Genomic DNA, 20,398 nt, shown 5'->3' on the forward strand with positions numbered 1-20,398 from the left:
GATAATAGAAAATTATTTGAGTAAAGGTGAAAGTCACGCAGTAAAATACTACTTGAGTAAAGTCTAAAAGTATTTGGTTTTAAAGATACTCAAAAGTAAAAGTATAAATAATTTCAGATGGAACCATTTTTTTTTTTTTTACAGATAGCCAGGGGTACACTCCAACACTCAGACATCATTTGAGTTTAGGGTGTCCGCCAGATCAGAGGCAGTAGGGATGATTACTTGATAAGTGTGTGAATTAGAATATTTTCCTGTCCTTCTAAGTATTCGAAATGTAACGAGTACTTTTGTGTATCAGGGAAAATGTATGGAGTAAAAAGTATGTTATTTTCTTAAGGGATGTAGTGAAGTAAAAGTAGTCAAACATAAATAGTAAAGTAAAGTACAGATACCTTAACTACTTAAGTAGTACTTTCAAGTAATTTTATTAGTACTTTCAAGTATTTTTATTAGTACTTTCAAGTATTTTTTATGTAAGTACGTTACACCACTGTGAGTCATTATGTCAAGGAGTTGATCTGCTTGCTTTAACTTTATCCAAAGTACAGCGTAAAACACTTGTTATTGTGGAGAGGATTTATAATCACAGCATTCTTTTTAATTTATATGAATTGATGAATATAAATCAAATCAGTTTTTTTGTCACGTGCGCCGAATACAACAGTGAAATGCTTACTTACAAGCCCTTAACCAACAGTGACATTTTTAAGTAAAAAATAGATATTAGGTAAACAATAGATTAGACATTTTTTATCTGTCATCTGCAAACTTAATGATGTTGTTGGTGACGTGCCTGGCCATGCAGTCGCGGGTGAACAGGGAGTACAGGAGGGGACTGAGCACGCACCCCTGAGGGGCTCCAGTGTTGAGGATCAGTGTGGCAGATGTGTTGCTACCTACCCTCACCACCTGGGGACGGCCCGTCAGGAAGTCCAGGCGTGGGACGGCGCCGGAAGAAATGGTGCCGGAATAGCAGAAACACTTAATTTTTGTTACAAATCAGCTTCTGTTGTGACTTCTGCTTCAGCTTATTTCTTCCCATATCAAAAGGAATTGCAAACTGGCTTTTCCTATTTTTTAAACTACTCTTCTACTTTTCCTATTGTAGTCTATTTCTGGAGTTAAACGATAACACTGACAATAATGTATTTTCTCTTAGTACTTCCTGCTCCAGACCAGCTGACTGTTGACTCAGTGGACACCACATCAGCTGCTGTTAGCTGGAACCAGCCACCAGGATTGGACCAAACCCAACATCAGTACCAGATCTCCTACCACTGTCCAGGGACAGAACCACACATCACCACCACGTCTTCACCCAGCATCACTCTCTCTGACCTGAAACCTGCTACTGAATACTCTGTCACTGTCTGCACTGTGCTGGAAAATGGAAAGCAAAGTGAACTGGTGTCAACAACCTTCACCACAAGTAAGGAAGTCAAATAAGTCAAGTTTGTCACCAGACATAATATTTATCGAACCTTAACTAGTTATCAAAATAACTATGAACTAATCATAATGGATGTGTCAGCATGGGATGTTAAGGTCCAGTATCCTTCCTGATGAGAAATATATGATGGTGAATTCCCCAGATCTCAACATGCAGTTTGGTGCTGAAATTAATACAAGTTTTTTATAGTGTCTGAATTCTTGCTTTCTTCGATTAGTGTGAGTCATTATGTCAAGGAGTTGATCTGCCTTTGCTTACTATAACTTTATCAGTAGTGCAGTGTTAAACACTATTGCGGAGAGGATTTAGAACTGCAGTGTTTTTTGCTTTGTTGCCATGGTGACAACAATGTAGCAGTGAAGTTGATAAATGCATATCTAACCTCTGTTGTGACTTCTGCTTTAGTTTATTTCTTCCCTTCCCATTACCCTCATAAAACTGACGGTCCTACCGATCCTTGACTTCCACGATGTCATTTACAAAATAGCCTCCAACACTCTACTCAGCAAATTGGATGCAGTCTATCACAGCGCCATCCGTTTTGACACTAAAGCCCCATATATTCCCCACCACTGTGACCTGTATGCTCTCGTTGGCTGGTCTTCGCAACATATTCGTCGCCAAACCCACTGGCTCCAGGTCATCTATAACTCTTTGCTAGGGAAAGCTCCGCCTTATCTCAGCTCGCTGGTCACCATAGCAACACCCACCCCTAGCACACGCTTCAGCAGGTGTATTTCACTGGTCACCATAGCAACACCCACCCGTAGCACACGCTTCAGCAGGTGTATTTCACTGGTCACCATAGCAACACCCACCCGTAGCACACGCTTCAGCAGGTGTATTTCACTGGTCACCATAGCAACACCCACCCGTAGCACGCACTTCAGCAGGTGTATTTCACTGGTCACCATAGTAACACCCACCCGTAGCACGCACTTCAGCAGGTGTATTTCACTGGTCACCATAGTAACACCCACCCGTAGCACGCACTTCAGCAGGTGTATTTCACTGGTCACCATAGCAACACCCACCCGTAGCACACACTTCAGCAGGTGTATTTCACTGGTCACCATAGCAACACCCACCCGTAGCACACGCTTCAGCAGGTGTATTTCAATGGTCACCATAGCAACACCCACCCGTAGCACGCACTTCAGCAGGTGTATTTCACTGGTCACCATAGCAACACCCACCCATAGCACACGCTTCAGCAGGTGTATTTCACTGGTCACCATAGCAACACCCACCCGTAGCACACGCTTCAGCAGGTGTATTTCACTGGTCACCATAGCAACACCCACCCGTAGCACGCACTTCAGCAGGTGTATTTCACTGGTCACCATAGCAACACCCACCCGTAGCACACGCTTCAGCAGGTGTATTTCACTGGTCACCATAGCAACACCCACCCGTAGCACACGCTTCAGCAGGTGTATTTCACTGGTCACCATAGCAACATCCACCCGTAGCACACGCTTCAGCAGGTGTATTTCACTGGTCACCATAGCAACACCCACCCGTAGCACGCACTTCAGCAGGTGTATTTCACTGGTCACCATAGCAACACCCACCCGTAGCACGCACTTCAGCAGGTGTATTTCACTGGTCACCATAGCAACACCCACCCGTAGCACACACTTCAGCAGGTGTATTTCACTGGTCACCATAGCAACACCCACCCGTGGCACGCACTTCAGCAGGTGTATTTCACTGGTCACCATAGCAACACCCACCCGTAGCACACGCTTCAGCAGGTGTATTTCACTGGTCACCATAGCAACACCCACCCGTAGCACGCACTTCAGCAGGTGTATTTCACTGGTCACCATAGCAACACCCACCCATAGCACACGCTTCAGCAGGTGTATTTCACTGGTCACCATAGCAACACCCACCCGTAGCACACGCTTCAGCAGGTGTATTTCACTGGTCACCCCCAAAGCCAACACCTGTTTTTGATGTGTTGCTACCTACCCTCACCACCTGGGGACGGCCCGTCAGGAAGTCCAGGCGTGGGACGGCGCCGGAAGAAATGGTGCCGGAATAGCAGAAACACTTAATTTTTGTTACAAATCAGCTTCTGTTGTGACTTCTGCTTCAGCTTATTTCTTCCCATATCAAAAGGAATTGCAAACTGGCTTTTCCTATTTTTTAAACTACTCTTCTACTTTTCCTATTGTAGTCTATTTCTGGAGTTAAACGATAACACTGACAATAATGTATTTTCTCTTAGTACTTCCTGCTCCAGACCAGCTGACTGTTGACTCAGTGGACACCACATCAGCTGCTGTTAGCTGGAACCAGCCACCAGGATTGAACCAAACCCAACATCATTACCAGATCTCCTACACCTGTCCAGGGACAGAACCACACATCACTACCACATCTTCACACAGCATCACTCTCTCTGACCTGCAACCTGCTACTCAGTACTCTGTCACTGTCTGCACTGTGCTGGAAAATGGAAAGCAAAGTCAACTGGTGTCCACAACCTTCACCACAGGTAAGGAAGTACCATACTTAAGTATTGTGCCTGGTGTTAATGTAATGAATGTGTTGCGATGTTCCTGCTTGTTTCTGTTCCTGTGAGTCATTGTGTCAAGGAGTTGATCTGCCTCTGATTGCTTTAACTTTATCAGTAGTGTTAAACTCTTGTTATTGTGGAGAGGATTTATAATGCATTCAGAAAATATTCAGACACCTTGACTTTTTCCACATTTTGTTCTGTTACAACCTTATTCTAAAATGGAACAAATGTTTTTCCTCGTCTATCTACACACAATACCCAATAATGACGAAGTGAAAACAGCTTTAGAAATTGTTGCAAATATATAAAAAACAGATACCTTATTTACATAAGTATTCAGATCCTTTGCTATCAGACTCGAAATTGAGCTCAGGTGCCATGAGGTCGAAGGAATTACATTTCTAACACCAGTGGGACTTTGAGACAATGATCACAATGTCTCCAACGTACAGCGCTCCCGGAGCAATTAGGATGAAGTGCCTTGTTGAAGGGCACAACAACAGATTTTTCACCTTGTCTGCTCCGGTATTTAAACCAGCAACCGTTTGGTTACTGGCCCAACACTGTAACCTCAAGGCTACCTGCCTCTACCTTACCCCTACCTACAGTGCCCGTTAATATTGAGTTTACCTGCCTCTACCTTACCACTACATACAGTATCCTCTGTTAATATTGAGGCTACCTGTCTCTACCTTACCCCTACCTACAGTACCCTCTGTTAATATTGAGGCTACCAGTCTCTACCTTACCCCTACCTACAGACCCTCTGTAGTTATTGGGACAGTGAAGCATGTTTTCTTCTTATGGCTCTATACTCCAAAAGTTTGGATTTTAAATAATGACTATGGGGTTAAAGTGCAACTCGTCAGCTTTAATTTGAAGGTATTGTCATCCATATCGGGTTAGAAATAACAGCGTAATGAGTAATAAAATTGTGAAAAGTTTAGTATTCTCAGAAAATCAGTCCCGGGATAGAAATCTACGTTTTTACATTGCATTTATTTTAGGGGGCAGGAGAATTAACGAGGAGGAAACTCAAATTAACTTTGAGCTCTTTAATTCAAATTCTTTCATTGCAAACAGTAACAATTATTTTCTATGCCACGAGAGGTAGCGGATCCGACCAAATAGGTTGTGGAATCCATCAGTCCAAAACTGAGAGCTGCCGGATCCTGTTCCTGCAGAATCCAGCTCAAATAAAACACTGATACAGTAAAACACATTACCAAAGATCTGACTTTAATAACTTGTTATTCAGAACATGTTCAGTGGTGGAAGAGACCCTCCACAGTTGCTGCAGTGTTTGTTCTACTGGCTGTGATCATTGGCCTGTGGGATTCCTGTAAGTGAACATTGTTTTTTACTAAAACATTTTTGTCAATGTTGTGACAGTTACACATTTTGATTGACTTTTCCATTTTACAGATGCAACTTCAGAGAGAGACCAGCTACAGAATAGTCTAAATACCAGGACCACAGAAAGAGACCAGCTACAGACCAGTTACAACACCCCGACTAAAGAGAGAGACCAGCTACAGAATCGTCTAAATACAAGGACCACAGAAAGAGACCAGCTACAGACCAGTTACAACACCCTGACTAAAGAGAGAGACCACCTACAGAGTAGTCTAAATACCAGAACCACTGAAATAGACAAGTTGAAGAAGAGTCTGAACACTACAACTATGGAGCGTGACCAGCTACAGAAGGAGATAGAAAGACTGAACTGGGAGAACAAAGGTAAATGTGTACAAAGGGCCCACCTTTTTATTTGCTTCCTGATCCACAGTGTCTGTAGTTGACCTGTTATCTCACACAAGCATATTCAATAAGTATTGTCAATGCTATCCATGACCATTAGGACCAAAAACAAATTAAATTGACTGGAGCTGTGTTCTGCCTTCGCGCTCAACACACGCCACAGGAGATCAGAGGTCATCAGAACTACCTAGAACTCAGATTGTATAATTTTTTTAAGGGGGTAGGTCATCTTTAATGTTGCAGATTGTGGCTTCCTTCAATGTGGAGCGGCAGGGTAGGGGCAGCAGGGTAGCCTAGTGGTTAGATTGTTGGACTAGTAACCAAAAGGTTGGAAGATCGAATCCCTGAGCTAGCAAGGTAGAAATCTGTTGTTCTGCCCCTGAACAAGTCAGTTAACCCACTGTTCCCCTGAACAAGGCAGTTAACCCACTGTTCCCCTGAACAAGGCAGTTAACCCACTGTTCCCCTGAACAAGGCAGTTAACCCACTGTTCCCCTGAACAAGGCAGTTAAACCACTGTTCCCCTGAACAAGGCAGTTAAACCACTGTGCCCCTGAACAAGGCAGTTAACCCACTGTTCCCCTGAACAAGGCAGTTAAACCACTGTTCCCCTGAACAAGGCAGTTAAACCACTGTGCCCCTGAACAAGGCAGTTAAACCACTGTGCCCCTGAACAAGGCAGTTAAACCACTGTTCCCCTGAACAAGGCAGTTAAACCACTGTTCTTAGGCCATCATTGAAAATAAGAATTTGTTCTTAACTGACTTGCCTAGTTAAATAATTAAATATAAAAACATGTAATTGTCTGCACCATTTCCAATCCCCCATTTATATTGTCTGTAAAGGGTTTTTCTTTATTTGTACTATTTTCTACATCGTAGAATAATATTGAAGACATCAAAACTATGAAATAACACATATGGAAACATATAGTAACCAAAAAAGTGTTAAACAAATCTAAATATATTTTATATTTGAGATTCTTCAAATAGCAACCCTTTGCCTTGATGACAGCTTTTCACACTTGGCATTCTCTCAACCAGCTTCATGAGGTAGTCACCTGGAATGCATTTCAGTTAACAGGTGTGCCTTCTTAAAAGTTCATTTGTGGAATGTCTTTCCTTAATGTGTTTGAGCCCATCAGTTGTGTTGTGACAAGGTAGGGGTGGTATACAGAAGATAGCCCTATTTGGTAAAATACCAAGTCCACATTATGGCAAGAACAGCTCAAATAAGCAAAGAGATACCACATTCCATCATTACTTGAAAGAATCTCAAATATAAAATATATTTTGATTTGTTCAATACCATGTGTTATTTCATAGTGTTGATGTCTTCACTGTTATTCTACAATGTAGAAAATAGTAAAACTAAAGAAAAACCCTTGAATGAGTAGGTGTGCCCAAACTTTTGACTGGTAGTATATATATTTAAAAATATATATTTTACTTATTAATTCCACATACCCTACCGCCCGTCCCCTAATTGTTGTAAACCAACTGAAAACAACACTTAGGCTTCTACTTCCAGCTTGTGCATACTATATACATATTATGGACTGAGCATATTTTACAATAATTATAATTTGCTTGTTTTTAGTCCCATCCTTCAGCTCCACTCAACCCCTCCCATCTATATCTGAACACCATCCAGTTTTCATTCATATTTGTCATATTTTTCAACTGTGCTGTGACGTTTCACAAACATCTGGAACCTTTCTAGTCTCCCAGATTCCACATATTGTAACAAAGTAAAAATGTTTTGCTAGGAGTATTATTATAATATTGATGGATTGACTATGGCTTCTTAAATCACCCAGCAGTGCTATCTGCAGAGTTAGCTCCGGGTAAATGTTGCAATTCTCCAGTCATTCCTGAACCTGCGACCAAAAACAAGCTACATATGGACAGTACCAAAAGAATTGATCTAATGATTCTTTCTCTAAGCAGCAAAATCTGTGGAGCTGGGATGGTTGTATCCCCTCCATATACAATGCATTCAGAAAGTATTCAGACCCCTTCACTTTTTCCACATTTTATTAAGTTACAGCCTTATTCTAAATTGGATTTTAGAATGGCTATCCTCATCAATCTACACACAATACCCCACGATGACAAAGCGAAACAGTTTTTTGGGGGGTGTGCAAGTTGAATAAAAAACAGATACCTTGTTTACTTAACCTCTGAAGTGTGGGACCTTTTTCTTGTTACATTTTCACCTAAAATGACATTCCCAAATCTAACTGCCTGTAGCTCAGGACCTGAACAAGGATATGCATGTTCTTGATACCATTTGTAAGGAAACACTTTGAAGTTTGTGGAAATGTGAAATTAATGTAGGATAATATAACACATTAGATCTGGTAAAAGACAATACAAAAACAATATGTTTGTTTTTTCCATCTTTTATAATGCAAAGAAAGGCAAATATATGACTACGGAATTTAGATTTTGTCCACTAGATGGCAGCAGTATATGTGCAAAGTTTTAGACTAATCCAATGAACCATTGCATTTCTGTTCAAAATGTTGTATCAAGACTGCCCAAATGTGCCTAATTGGTTTATGAATACATTTAAGTTCATAACTGTTCACTCTCCTCAAACAATAGCATGGTATTATTCAGGACCTCAGAATGGGGGCGAAAGTTCACCTTCCAACAGGACAACGACCATAAGCACACAGTCTAGAAAACACAGGAGTGGCTACGGGACAAGTCTCTGAATGTCCTTGAGTGGCCCAGCCAGAGCACGGACTTAAACCCGATCCAACATCTCTGGAGAGACCTGAAAATAGCTTTGCAGCGACACTCCCCATCCAACCTGACAGAGCTTGAGAGGATCTGCAGAGAAGAATGGAAGAAACTCTCCAAATACAGGTGTGCCATGCTTGTAGCGTCATACCCAAGAAGACCTCAAGGCTGTAATCACTGCCGAATGTGCTTCAGCAAAGTACTGAGTAAACTGTCTTAATACTTATGTAAATGTTGCAAAAATGCAAAAATGTTTTTTTAAACTGTTTTTGCTTTGTCATTATGGGGTATTGTGTGTGGATTGATGACGGGGGATTTATTTTTTACATTTAACACTTTCTGAATGCACTGTATATAATCTTCTATTGGTTGCAAGAATGGTGTGTAATAATTTAAACTTTAAAACCTTTTTTTAATCCAGGGTCGTTTTGTGTATCAGTTCATAAACCATGTACCATGGAATAGGTACATGGAAAATCTCTTCCCCAACGTTGGTTTTCATTTAGAGTAGAACAGACATTTCCATATATTTTTGTTAGCTGCATGTGTAACAACTCTACCAGTCCTATTTCTATAACGTAGAAAGATTATAACGCTTTATATAAAAAATAAAAATAACGTTTTTTAAAAATCAATTAGTATATTTGAGTTTAACCATAATATTTGGAATAAACTGAAATTGCAACCAACTTTTTATGGCTTGTTTTAAAAATAGCGATATTTTGGAGATCATTTCATTTTAAAATAACCAAAAGTGAGAGGTTGTAATGTAATGCCATTCTTGAACATGGGGTGAGACATTTTTACTAATTTGCTGGAGAACCACTTCAGATTTAAGTATAACTTTAGTATGACTGAAGCCTTTAGTGAGAGGTTTAATGTGAAACTTCTAGGGTCCTGTCCTGAAGGATGGAGAAGGTTTGGCTGCAGCTGTTACTTCCTCTCTACTGAGAGGAAATCCTGGGAGGAGAGTAGACAGGACTGTCTGGAGAGAGGAGCAGATCTGGTGATCATTAACAGTGAAGAGGAACAGGTGAGAGACAGAGAGAGATACTCTATTTATTAGTCCATCATGTGTTAGTAACAATGCTTTTTCTGTTCCTCAACAGACATTCATCAATGGGTTTAAATCAGTCAGTTATGTCTGGATTGGTCTGACTGACTCTGTTACTGAGGGGACCTGGAAATGGGTGGACGGCACCCCACTGACCACCCCAAGGTAAGAGACTACTGATCTATAATAACACTGATCACCCCAAGGTAAGATACTACTGATCTATAATAACACTGACCACCCCAAGGTAACAGACTACTGATCTATAATAACACTGATCACCCCAAGGTAAGAGACTACTGATCTAATAACACTGACCACCCCAAGGTAAGAGTCTACTGATCTAATAACACTGACCTCCCCAAGGTAAGAGACTACTGCTCTAATAACACTGACCTCCCCAAGGTAAGAGACTACTGCTCTAATAACACTGACCACAGTGGAAGGAGTAGGACGGATTATCTGTTTTGTTCATACTCTTTCTGAGAGAGAGGTCTGTCCAACTCTGTGTTGTTCATACTCTAGGTTCTGAGAGAGTGGTCAGCCTAACTCTGTGTTGTTCATACTCTTTCTGAGAGAGTGGTCAGTCTAACTCTGTGTTGTTCATACTCTAGGTTCTGAGAGAGTGGTCAGCCTAACTCTGTGTTGTTCATACTCTAGGTTCTGAGAGAAAGGTCAGTCTAACTGTGTTGTTCATACTCTAGGTTCTGAGAGAGAGGTCAGTCTAACTCTGTGTTGTTCATACTCTAGGTTCTGAGAGAGAGGTCAGTCTAACTCTGTGTTGTTCATACTCTAGGTTCTGAGAGAGAGGTCAATCTAACTCTGTGTTGTTCATACTCTAGGTTCTGAGAGAGTGGTCAGCCTAACTCTGTTGTTCATACTCTAGGTTCTGAGAGAGTGGTCAGTCTAACTATGTTGTTTCTACTGCAGGTATTGGTGGAGTGGAGAGCCTGGTGGTGGTACGTACCAGAACTGTGGGGAAATCTATTACATATCGTCAGGCCAAGGAGTATGGAGGGATTTGGGATGTTCGTTTTCACAAGAATGGATCTGTGAGAAATAGGCTTCTCATAGGTACTTTTAATGAACTCTCTACTGTATGTTAATGATGCTCTGTAGACTGGTGTGATTTGATAGAATGGTACTCTGAACTTCAGGTAGGAGAGAAACAAATGTTCACATTCAGACAGACACACACACACAAGAAGACACTGATCTGAACCTGAGTCTCCCACAGGAGAAACCAACTTCTTCATTAGATAAGGAGGTAATCCTCTTGGGCCGAGAGCTGACACTGATTTTTGAAGTCGCAGGTTGGGCTGCCGCATCACGTGACCAGGAGCAACATGACTGACTACTGTCTGCTGCACAAGCTGACACACAATCATGTATTCATACTGTATGTCAAAAAGTGTGAATAAATAGGGGCATAACATCTGTAATCTAGAAGGACAAGACATCTCCCTGCCTCTTTAGGACAGTGAATTTTACAGTGTACATTTTAAAGGTCTACTCCTAAACTTGAAGAAAGAAAAACTGGTGTCAATAAGACATTGTGCCTTTTAAGACAGAGTGAATGTTACTATTTACATTTGAACTCATATCTTGTTCACTTCCTGTTTGTGGTGACAACACCAGAATGAAGGGTTGGATCATAACCATCAGTTATCAAAACAGTGTCTAAGGTTTTGCAACAAACAGGTCACGACCCCTGGTGACCTTTAATACAGGTAGTGATTAGATTCAACTGTTTTGAAAAGCAGATATTATTTAGCAAGTGAATGTAGTTGTTTAATGGTTGTATTATATTTCAGAGGGAGAGATAGAATCCCAAATGATACCCTATCCCCTTTGTATTGCATTCCTTTTGGTGAGTAGTGCACTATAAAGGGAATGGGGTGTCATTTGGGATTCTCTCACAGCCAGAGAGTTAGGCCGAATACAGGGAGAGACAGTTTACGCACGACTCACCATGGCCCAATGGAGGCCCGTTGAGGCTCTTCAGTTGGCCATCCCAAGATCTCAACAAAATCACAACAAGGAAAACAAAAAGACTATCCAAACCAACCTGGTTGGGAGGCTACTTTCATATAGCTTCTCTGATCAGTAATTACCTGTCAATCATCCATGCCTGAGAGCAACAGGGTTGGGAGGCTACTTTCATATAGCTTCTCTGATCAGTAATTACCTGTCAATCATCCATGCCTGAGAGCAACAGGGTTGGGAGGCTACTTTCATATAGCTTCTCTGATCTGTAATTACCTGTCAATCATCCATGCCTGAGAGCAACAGGGTTGGGAGGCTACTTTCATATAGCTTCTCTGATCAGTAATTACCTGTCAATCATCCATGCCTGAGAGCAACAGGGTTGGGATCAATTCCATTTAAAAAAGGAAACGCCACATGTACGTTTAAACATTTCTTAGAAAAGATTACAATGCATAGTCTTGGAGGTTGGCAGTGAGCTACCCTGAAGGAGCAGATCCTGAGTGAAGTGTCATATTAAGTTAATAATATAGAACTGTTCTGTAGAATAGACCACATGTAAGTACAGTGTGAATCCAATTGGCACAATATCTGCTGATGCGATCAAATGATGTCACCACACTCAGGTTTCTTTCATGAACTGGCTTCGCTTCATATCCATTCAGTCAATTCAAGAAATAAACAGAAATTCCTATTTAACATTGTTTCTCATAGACAACTCCAACTTCCAATTTCAACATTCTCATTACATAGACAAGCTTTGAGGAAAATGTATTTCAGTTTATTCACTGTATTGAAATGGAATTGACCCTAAACCTGGTGCGAAATCACTTTCTTAAAGGCCCAGTCCAACAAGAACTTGGCCCTGGCTACTGCTGCCCCCTAGTGGTAGGATGTGAGACGTGGAAATAGACTTGATTTGTCCCAATCTCTCTTCCCACGACAAGTTTAAAAGCATTGGATTGGTTTAGGCATAGGCCATGGAACAAGTTTCCATACCTGGCATTTTCTTTCCAATTTGACATTTTATTTCACCTTTATTTAACCAGGTAGGCCAGTTGAGAACAAGTTCAAATTTACAACTGCGACCTGGCCAAGATAAAGCAAAGCAGTGCGACACAAACAACAACACAGAGTTACACATGGAGTAAAACAAACATACAGTCAATAACACAATAGAAAAGTCTATATGCAGTGTGCGCAAATTAGGTTTCCAAGAAGGGAAGTGAACACGTGCACACTACAGGAGAAGGGAGATATTGGCCCGCAACTTGTCGCATAATCCACATATCTACCTCCATTCCTAACATTATTACACTGCGTCTCATACTAAATGTTGATTTTTTATGACAATTACAAAATGCAGAAAAATGGTTTGAAAGCATTTCTGTTGTGAAATGTTAACTAAAAAAGTAGACTCAGCAATATGACGTAGATGCAGAAAGTAAACCGCATAGTGGGTCAATTTCAACAACAACTAAGAGCGTTCTTCTCTGCTGTTTTGGTGCCCTGGATACCACACTTTAAACAGCGTGATGCGAACCTGTGCACATGCGCAGATACTGTGTGTGACTGCGAAGTGTTGCATCTCGTTAATCTCAATATCTCCGGTGCGGCCCGTGGCATCGTCATTTCACGGAGTCTACCTGGATGTGTTATATTTTCCTTGTGTCAAAATGACAGGTATATTTATCCATGGCTTGAGCAGGGAGGTCTGGATTGGACTTCAGCCATACAGAGGGAGTTTGGGAGTGGGTTGATCGGACCAGTGGTGTAAAAAGTACCCTATTTTCATACTTGAGTAAAAGTAAAGATACCTTAATAGAAAATGACTCAAATAAAAGTAATCCAGTAAAATACTACTTGAGTAAAAGTAAAAAAGTATTTGGTTTTGAATATAGTTAAATATAGTTATAGTTAAGTATCAAAAGTAAATGTATAAATAGTGGGTTGATGGGACACCTCATCTTATGGAGTTGTGTTGGATATCAATTTCAAGTTTTAAGCAGTTTGTTTTTATTTGTAATTAAACTGGCATATCAGAAATGTAATATATAATAGAAGTTAGCAGGTGTTATATTAGTGGTGAAGAATACATGTACACCATTGTGTAATGTATTGTAGTGAATGTGGGGACTAGTCCCTCATCCAGCAACTGTCAAACCAACACCTTAGTAGTTACACCAAGAGATATGAAACCTTTGACAAGGTTGCTAGGTGTTGGGTTAAGGTCACTACAGTATATACTCAGTATAGACCAGGTTATGAGGTTGCTAGGTGTTGGGTTAAGGTCACTACAGTATAAACTCAGTATAGACCAGGTTATGAGGTTGCTAGGTGTTGGGTTAAAGTCACTACAGTATAAACTCAGTATAGACCAGGTTATGAGGTTGCTAGGTGTTGGGTTAAGGTCACTACAGTATAAACGCAGTATAGACCAGGTTATGAGGTTGCTAGGTGTTGGGTTAAGGTCACTATAGTATAAACTCAGTATAGACCAGGTTATGAGGTTGCTAGGTGTTGGGTTAAGGTCACTACAGTATAAACTCAGTATAGACCAGGTTATGAGGTTGCTAGGTGTTGGGTTAAGGTCACTATAGTATAAACTCAGTATAGACCAGGTTATGAGGTTGCTAGGTGTTGGGTTAAGCTCACTATTGTATAAACTCAGTATAGACCAGGTTATGAGGTTGCTAGGTGTTGGGTTAAGGTCACTATAGTATAAACTCAGTATAGACCAGGTTATGAGGTTGCTAGGTGTTGGGTTAAGGTCACTACAGTATAAACTCAGTATAGACCAGGTTATGAGGTTGCTAGGTGTTGGGTTAAGGTCACTATAGTATAAACTCAGTATAGACCAGGTTATGTGGTTGCTAGGTGTTTGGTTAAGGTCACTATAGTATAAACTCAGTATAGACCAGGTTATGAGGTTGCTAGGTGTTGGGTTAAGGTCACTACAGTATAAACTCAGTATAGACCAGGTTATGAGGTTGCTAGGTGTTGGGTTAAGGTCACTACAGTATAAACTCAGTATAGACCAGGTTATGAGGTTGCTAGGTGTTGGGTTAAGGTCACTACAGTATAAACTCAGTATAGACCAGGTTATGAGGTTGCTAGGTGTTGGGTTAAGGTCACTATAGTATAAACTCAGTATAGACCAGGTTATGAGGTTGCTAGGTGTTGGGTTAAGGTCACTACAGTATAAACTCAGTATAGACCAGGTTATGAGGTTGCTAGGTGTTGGGTTAAGGTCACTACAGTATAAACTCAGTATAGACCAGGTTATGAGGTTGCTAGGTGTTGGGTTAAGGTCACTACAGTATAAACTCAGTATAGACCAGGTTATGAGGTTGCTAGGTGTTGGGTTAAGGTCACTACAGTATAAACTCAGTATAGACCAGGTTATGAGGTTGCTAGGTGTTGGGTTAAGGTCACTACAGTATAAACTCAGTATAGACCAGGTTATGAGGTTGCTAGGTGTTGGGTTAAGGTCACTATAGTATAAACTCAGTATAGACCAGGTTATGAGGTTGCTAGGTGTTGGGTTAAGGTCACTACAGTATAAACTCAGTATAGACCAGGTTATGAGGTTTCTAGGTGTTGGGTTAAGGTCACTACAGTATAAACTCAGTATAGACCAGGTTATGAGGTTGCTAGGTGTTGGGTTAAGGTCACTACAGTATAAACTCAGTATAGACCAGGTTATGAGGTTGCTACACTAGGTGTAGGGTTAAGGTCACTACAGTATAAACTCAGTATAGACCAGGTTATGAGGTTGCTAGGTGTTGGGTTAAGGTCACTACAGTATAAACTCAGTATAGACCAGGTTATGAGGTTGCTAGGTGTAGGGTTAAGGTCACTACAGTATAGACTCAGTATATACCAGGTTATGAGGTTGCTACACTAGGTGTAGGGTTAAGGTCACTACAGTATAAACTCAGTATAGACCAGGTTATGAGGTTGCTAGGTGTTGGGTTAAGGTCACTACAGTATAAACTCAGTATAGACCAGGTTATGAGGTTGCTAGGTGTTGGGTTAAGGTCACTATAGTATAAACTCAGTATAGACCAGGTTATGAGGTTGCTAGGTGTTGGGTTAAGGTCACTACAGTATAAACTCAGTATAGACCAGGTTATGAGGTTGCTAGGTGTTGGGTTAAGGTCACTATAGTATAAACTCAGTATAGACCAGGTTATGAGGTTGCTAGGTGTTGGGTTAAGGTCACTATAGTATAAACTCAGTATAGACCAGGTTATGAGGTTGCTAGGTGTTGGGTTAAGGTCACTACAGTATAAACTCAGTATAGACCAGGTTATGAGGTTGCTAGGTGTTGGGTTAAGGTCACTATAGTATAAACTCAGTGTAGACCAGGTTATGAGGTTGCTAGGTGTTGGGTTAAGGTCACTACAGTATAAACTCAGTATAGACCAGGTTATGAGGTTGCTAGGTGTTGGGTTAAGGTTACTACAGTATACACTCAGTATAGACCAGGTTATGAGGTTGCTAGGTGTTGGGTTAAGGTCACTACAGTATAAACTCAGTATAGACCAGGTTATGAGGTTGCTAGGTGTTGGGTTAAGGTCACTACAGTATAAACTCAGTATAGACCAGGTTATGAGGTTGCTAGGTGTTGGGTTAAGGTCACTACAGTATAAACTCAGTATAGACCAGGTTATGAGGTTGCTAGGTGTAGGGTTAAGGTCACTACAGTATATACTCAGTATAGACCAGGTTATGAGGTTGCTAGGTGTAGGGTTAAGGTCACTACAGTATATACTCAGTATAGACCAGGTTATGAGGTTGCTACACTAGGTGTAGGGTTAAGGTCACTACAGTATAAACTCAGTATAGACCAGGTTATGAGGTTGCTAGGTGTTGGGTTAAGGTCACTACAGTATAAACTCAGTATAGACCAGGTTATGAGGTTGCTAGGTGTAGGGTTAAGGTCACTACAGTATAGACTCAGTATATACCAGGTTATGAGGTTGCTACACTAGGTGTAGGGTTAAGGTCACTACAGTATAAACTCAGTATAGACCAGGTTATGAGGTTGCTAGGTGTTGGGTTAAGGTCACTACAGTATAAACTCAGTATAGACCAGGTTATGAGGTTGCTAGGTGTTGGGTTAAGGTCACTATAGTATAAACTCAGTATAGACCAGGTTATGAGGTTGCTAGGTGTTGGGTTAAGGTCACTACAGTATAAACTCAGTATAGACCAGGTTATGAGGTTGCTAGGTGTTGGGTTAAGGTCACTATAGTATAAACTCAGTATAGACCAGGTTATGAGGTTGCTAGGTGTTGGGTTAAGGTCACTATAGTATAAACTCAGTATAGACCAGGTTATGAGGTTGCTAGGTGTTGGGTTAAGGTCACTACAGTATAAACTCAGTATAGACCAGGTTATGAGGTTGCTAGGTGTTGGGTTAAGGTCACTACAGTATAAACTCAGTATAGACCAGGTTATAAGGTTGCTAGGTGTTGGGTTAAGGTTACTACAGTATAAACTCAGTATAGACCAGGTTATGAGGTTGCTAGGTGTTGGGTTAAGGTCACTACAGTATAAACTCAGTATAGACCAGGTTATGAGGTTGCTAGGTGTTGGGTTAAGGTCACTACAGTATAAACTCAGTATAGACCAGGTTATGAGGTTGCTAGGTGTTGGGTTAAGGTCACTACAGTATAAACTCAGTATAGACCAGGTTATGAGGTTGCTAGGTGTTGGGTTAAGGTCACTACAGTATAAACTCAGTATAGACCAGGTTATGAGGTTGCTAGGTGTTGGGTTAAGGTCACTACAGTATAAACTCAGTATAGACCAGGTTATGAGGTTGCTAGGTGTAGGGTTAAGGTCACTACAGTATTAACTCAGTATAGACCAGGTTATGAGGTTGCTAGGTGTTGGGTTAAGGTCACTACAGTATAAACTCAGTATAGACCAGGTTATGAGGTTGCTAGGTGTAGGGTTAAGGTCACTACAGTATATACTCAGTATAGACCAGGTTATGAGGTTGCTAGGTGTTGGGTTAAGGTCACTACAGTATAAACTCAGTATAGACCAGGTTATGAGGTTGCTACACTAGGTGTAGGGTTAAGGTCACTACAGTATAAACTCAGTATAGACCAGGTTATGAGGTTGCTAGGTGTTGGGTTAAGGTCACTACAGTATAAACTCAGTATAGACCAGGTTATGAGGTTGCTAGGTGTAGGGTTAAGGTCACTACAGTATAGACTCAGTATATACCAGGTTATGAGGTTGCTACACTAGGTGTAGGGTTAAGGTCACTACAGTATAAACTCAGTATAGACCAGGTTATGAGGTTGCTAGGTGTTGGGTTAAGGTCACTACAGTATAAACTCAGTATAGACCAGGTTATGAGGTTGCTAGGTGTTGGGTTAAGGTCACTATAGTATAAACTCAGTATAGACCAGGTTATGAGGTTGCTAGGTGTTGGGTTAAGGTCACTACAGTATAAACTCAGTATAGACCAGGTTATGAGGTTGCTAGGTGTTGGGTTAAGGTCACTATAGTATAAACTCAGTATAGACCAGGTTATGAGGTTGCTAGGTGTTGGGTTAAGGTCACTATAGTATAAACTCAGTATAGACCAGGTTATGAGGTTGCTAGGTGTTGGGTTAAGGTCACTACAGTATAAACTCAGTATAGACCAGGTTATGAGGTTGCTAGGTGTTGGGTTAAGGTCACTACAGTATAAACTCAGTATAGACCAGGTTATGAGGTTGCTAGGTGTTGGGTTAAGGTTACTACAGTATACACTCAGTATAGACCAGGTTATGAGGTTGCTAGGTGTTGGGTTAAGGTCACTACAGTATAAACTCAGTATAGACCAGGTTATGAGGTTGCTAGGTGTTGGGTTAAGGTCACTACAGTATAAACTCAGTATAGACCAGGTTATGAGGTTGCTAGGTGTTGGGTTAAGGTCACTACAGTATAAACTCAGTATAGACCAGGTTATGAGGTTGCTAGGTGTAGGGTTAAGGTCACTACAGTATATACTCAGTATAGACCAGGTTATGAGGTTGCTAGGTGTAGGGTTAAGGTCACTACAGTATAAACTCAGTATAGACCAGGTTATGAGGTTGCTAGGTGTTGGGTTAAGGTCACTACAGTATAAACTCAGTATAGACCAGGTTATGAGGTTGCTAGGTGTTGGGTTAAGGTCACTATAGTATAAACTCAGTATAGACCAGGTTATGAGGTTGCTAGGTGTTGGGTTAAGGTCACTACAGTATAAACTCAGTATAGACCAGGTTATGAGGTTGCTAGGTGTTGGGTTAAGGTCACTATAGTATAAACTCAGTATAGACCAGGTTATGAGGTTGCTAGGTGTTGGGTTAAGGTCACTACAGTATAAACTCAGTATAGACCAGGTTATGAGGTTGCTAGGTGTTGGGTTAAGGTCACTATAGTATAAACTCAGTATAGACCAGGTTATGAGGTTGCTAGGTGTTGGGTTAAGGTCACTACAGTATAAACTCAGTATAGACCAGGTTATGAGGTTGCTAGGTGTTGGGTTAAGGTCACTACAGTATAAACTCAGTATAGACCAGGTTATAAGGTTGCTAGGTGTTGGGTTAAGGTTACTACAGTATAAACTCAGTATAGACCAGGTTATGAGGTTGCTAGGTGTTGGGTTAAGGTCACTACAGTATAAACTCAGTATAGACCAGGTTATGAGGTTGCTAGGTGTTGGGTTAAGGTCACTACAGTATAAACTCAGTATAGACCAGGTTATGAGGTTGCTAGGTGTTGGGTTAAGGTCACTATAGTATAAACTCAGTGTAGACCAGGTTATGAGGTTGCTAGGTGTTGGGTTAAGGTCACTACAGTATAAACTCAGTATAGACCAGGTTATGAGGTTGCTAGGTGTTGGGTTAAGGTCACTATAGTATAAACTCAGTATAGACCAGGTTATGAGGTTGCTAGGTGTTGGGTTAAGGTCACTATAGTATAGACTCAGTATAGACCAGGTTATGAGGTTGCTAGGTGTTGGGTTAAGGTCACTACAGTATAGACTCAGTATAGACCAGGTTATGAGGTTGCTAGGTGTTGGGTTAAGGTTACTACAGTATAAACTCAGTATAGACCAGGTTATGAGGTTGCTAGGTGTTGGGTTAAGGTTACTACAGTATAAACTCAGTATAGACCAGGTTATGAGGTTGCTAGGTGTTGGGTTAAGGTCACTACAGTATAAACTCAGTATAGACCAGGTTATGAGGTTGCTAGGTGTTGGGTTAAGGTCACTACAGTATAAACTCAGTATAGACCAGGTTATGAGGTTGCTAGGTGTTGGGTTAAGGTCACTATAGTATAAACTCAGTATAGACCAGGTTATGAGGTTGCTAGGTGTTGGGTTAAGGTCACTACAGTATAAACTCAGTATAGACCAGGTTATGAGGTTGCTAGGTGTTGGGTTAAGGTCACTACAGTATAAACTCAGTATAGACCAGGTCATGAGGTTGCTAGGTGTTGGGTTAAGGTCATTACAGTATAAACTCAGTATAGACCAGGTCATGAGGTTGCTAGGTGTTGGGTTAAGGTCACTACAGTATAAACTCAGTATAGACCAGGTTATGAGGTTGCTAGGTGTTGGGTTAAGGTCACTACAGTATAAACTCAGTATAGACCAGGTCATGAGGTTGCTAGGTGTTGGGTTAAGGTCACAACAGTATAAACTCAGTAGGTGTTGGGTTAAGGTCACTACAGTATAAACCAGGTTATGGGGACTGTTCGGTAATTAGTCAAATCCTATGTCATTGGGACAGAAAAAGTAATGATCTGTAGTCAATGTATAATACACATTGTATTGTTAAAATATGTGTATTGTGTTAATAATGAACACA

The 20,398-nt window shown here is 41.0% G+C and overlaps 1 protein-coding gene across 1 annotated transcript; it reads left to right on the plus strand.

Moving 5' to 3' along the window:
- The first annotated feature begins 1,146 nt into the window (after positions 1-1,146).
- On the plus strand, positions 1,147-13,380 carry LOC110510687 (asialoglycoprotein receptor 2). The gene is made up of 7 exons (XM_036989393.1): positions 1,147-1,432; positions 3,690-3,959; positions 5,242-5,325; positions 5,409-5,723; positions 9,388-9,527; positions 9,604-9,713; positions 10,479-13,380. Exons 1-7 carry the CDS (start codon positions 1,147-1,149, stop codon positions 10,609-10,611), a joined length of 1,338 nt encoding a protein of 445 aa, XP_036845288.1. The 3' UTR covers positions 10,612-13,380.
- Positions 13,381-20,398: the final 7,018 nt, after the last annotated feature.

Source organism: Oncorhynchus mykiss, chromosome 10 (assembly GCF_013265735.2).
Source record: "Oncorhynchus mykiss isolate Arlee chromosome 10, USDA_OmykA_1.1, whole genome shotgun sequence".
Lineage (NCBI taxonomy): Eukaryota > Metazoa > Chordata > Actinopteri > Salmoniformes > Salmonidae > Oncorhynchus > Oncorhynchus mykiss.

Bases quoted from the DNA above. Each gene is read 5' to 3' on its own strand.
- LOC110510687 (XM_036989393.1), top strand. From the start codon at position 1,147: ATGTATTTTCTCTTAGTACTTCCTGCTCCAGACCAGCTGACTGTTGAC. The intron at 9,528-9,603 runs GTGAGAGACAGA...GTTCCTCAACAG, and splicing joins TTAACAGTGAAGAGGAACAG to ACATTCATCAATGGGTTTAA. The intron at 9,714-10,478 runs GTAAGAGACTAC...TTTCTACTGCAG, and splicing joins ACCCCACTGACCACCCCAAG to GTATTGGTGGAGTGGAGAGC.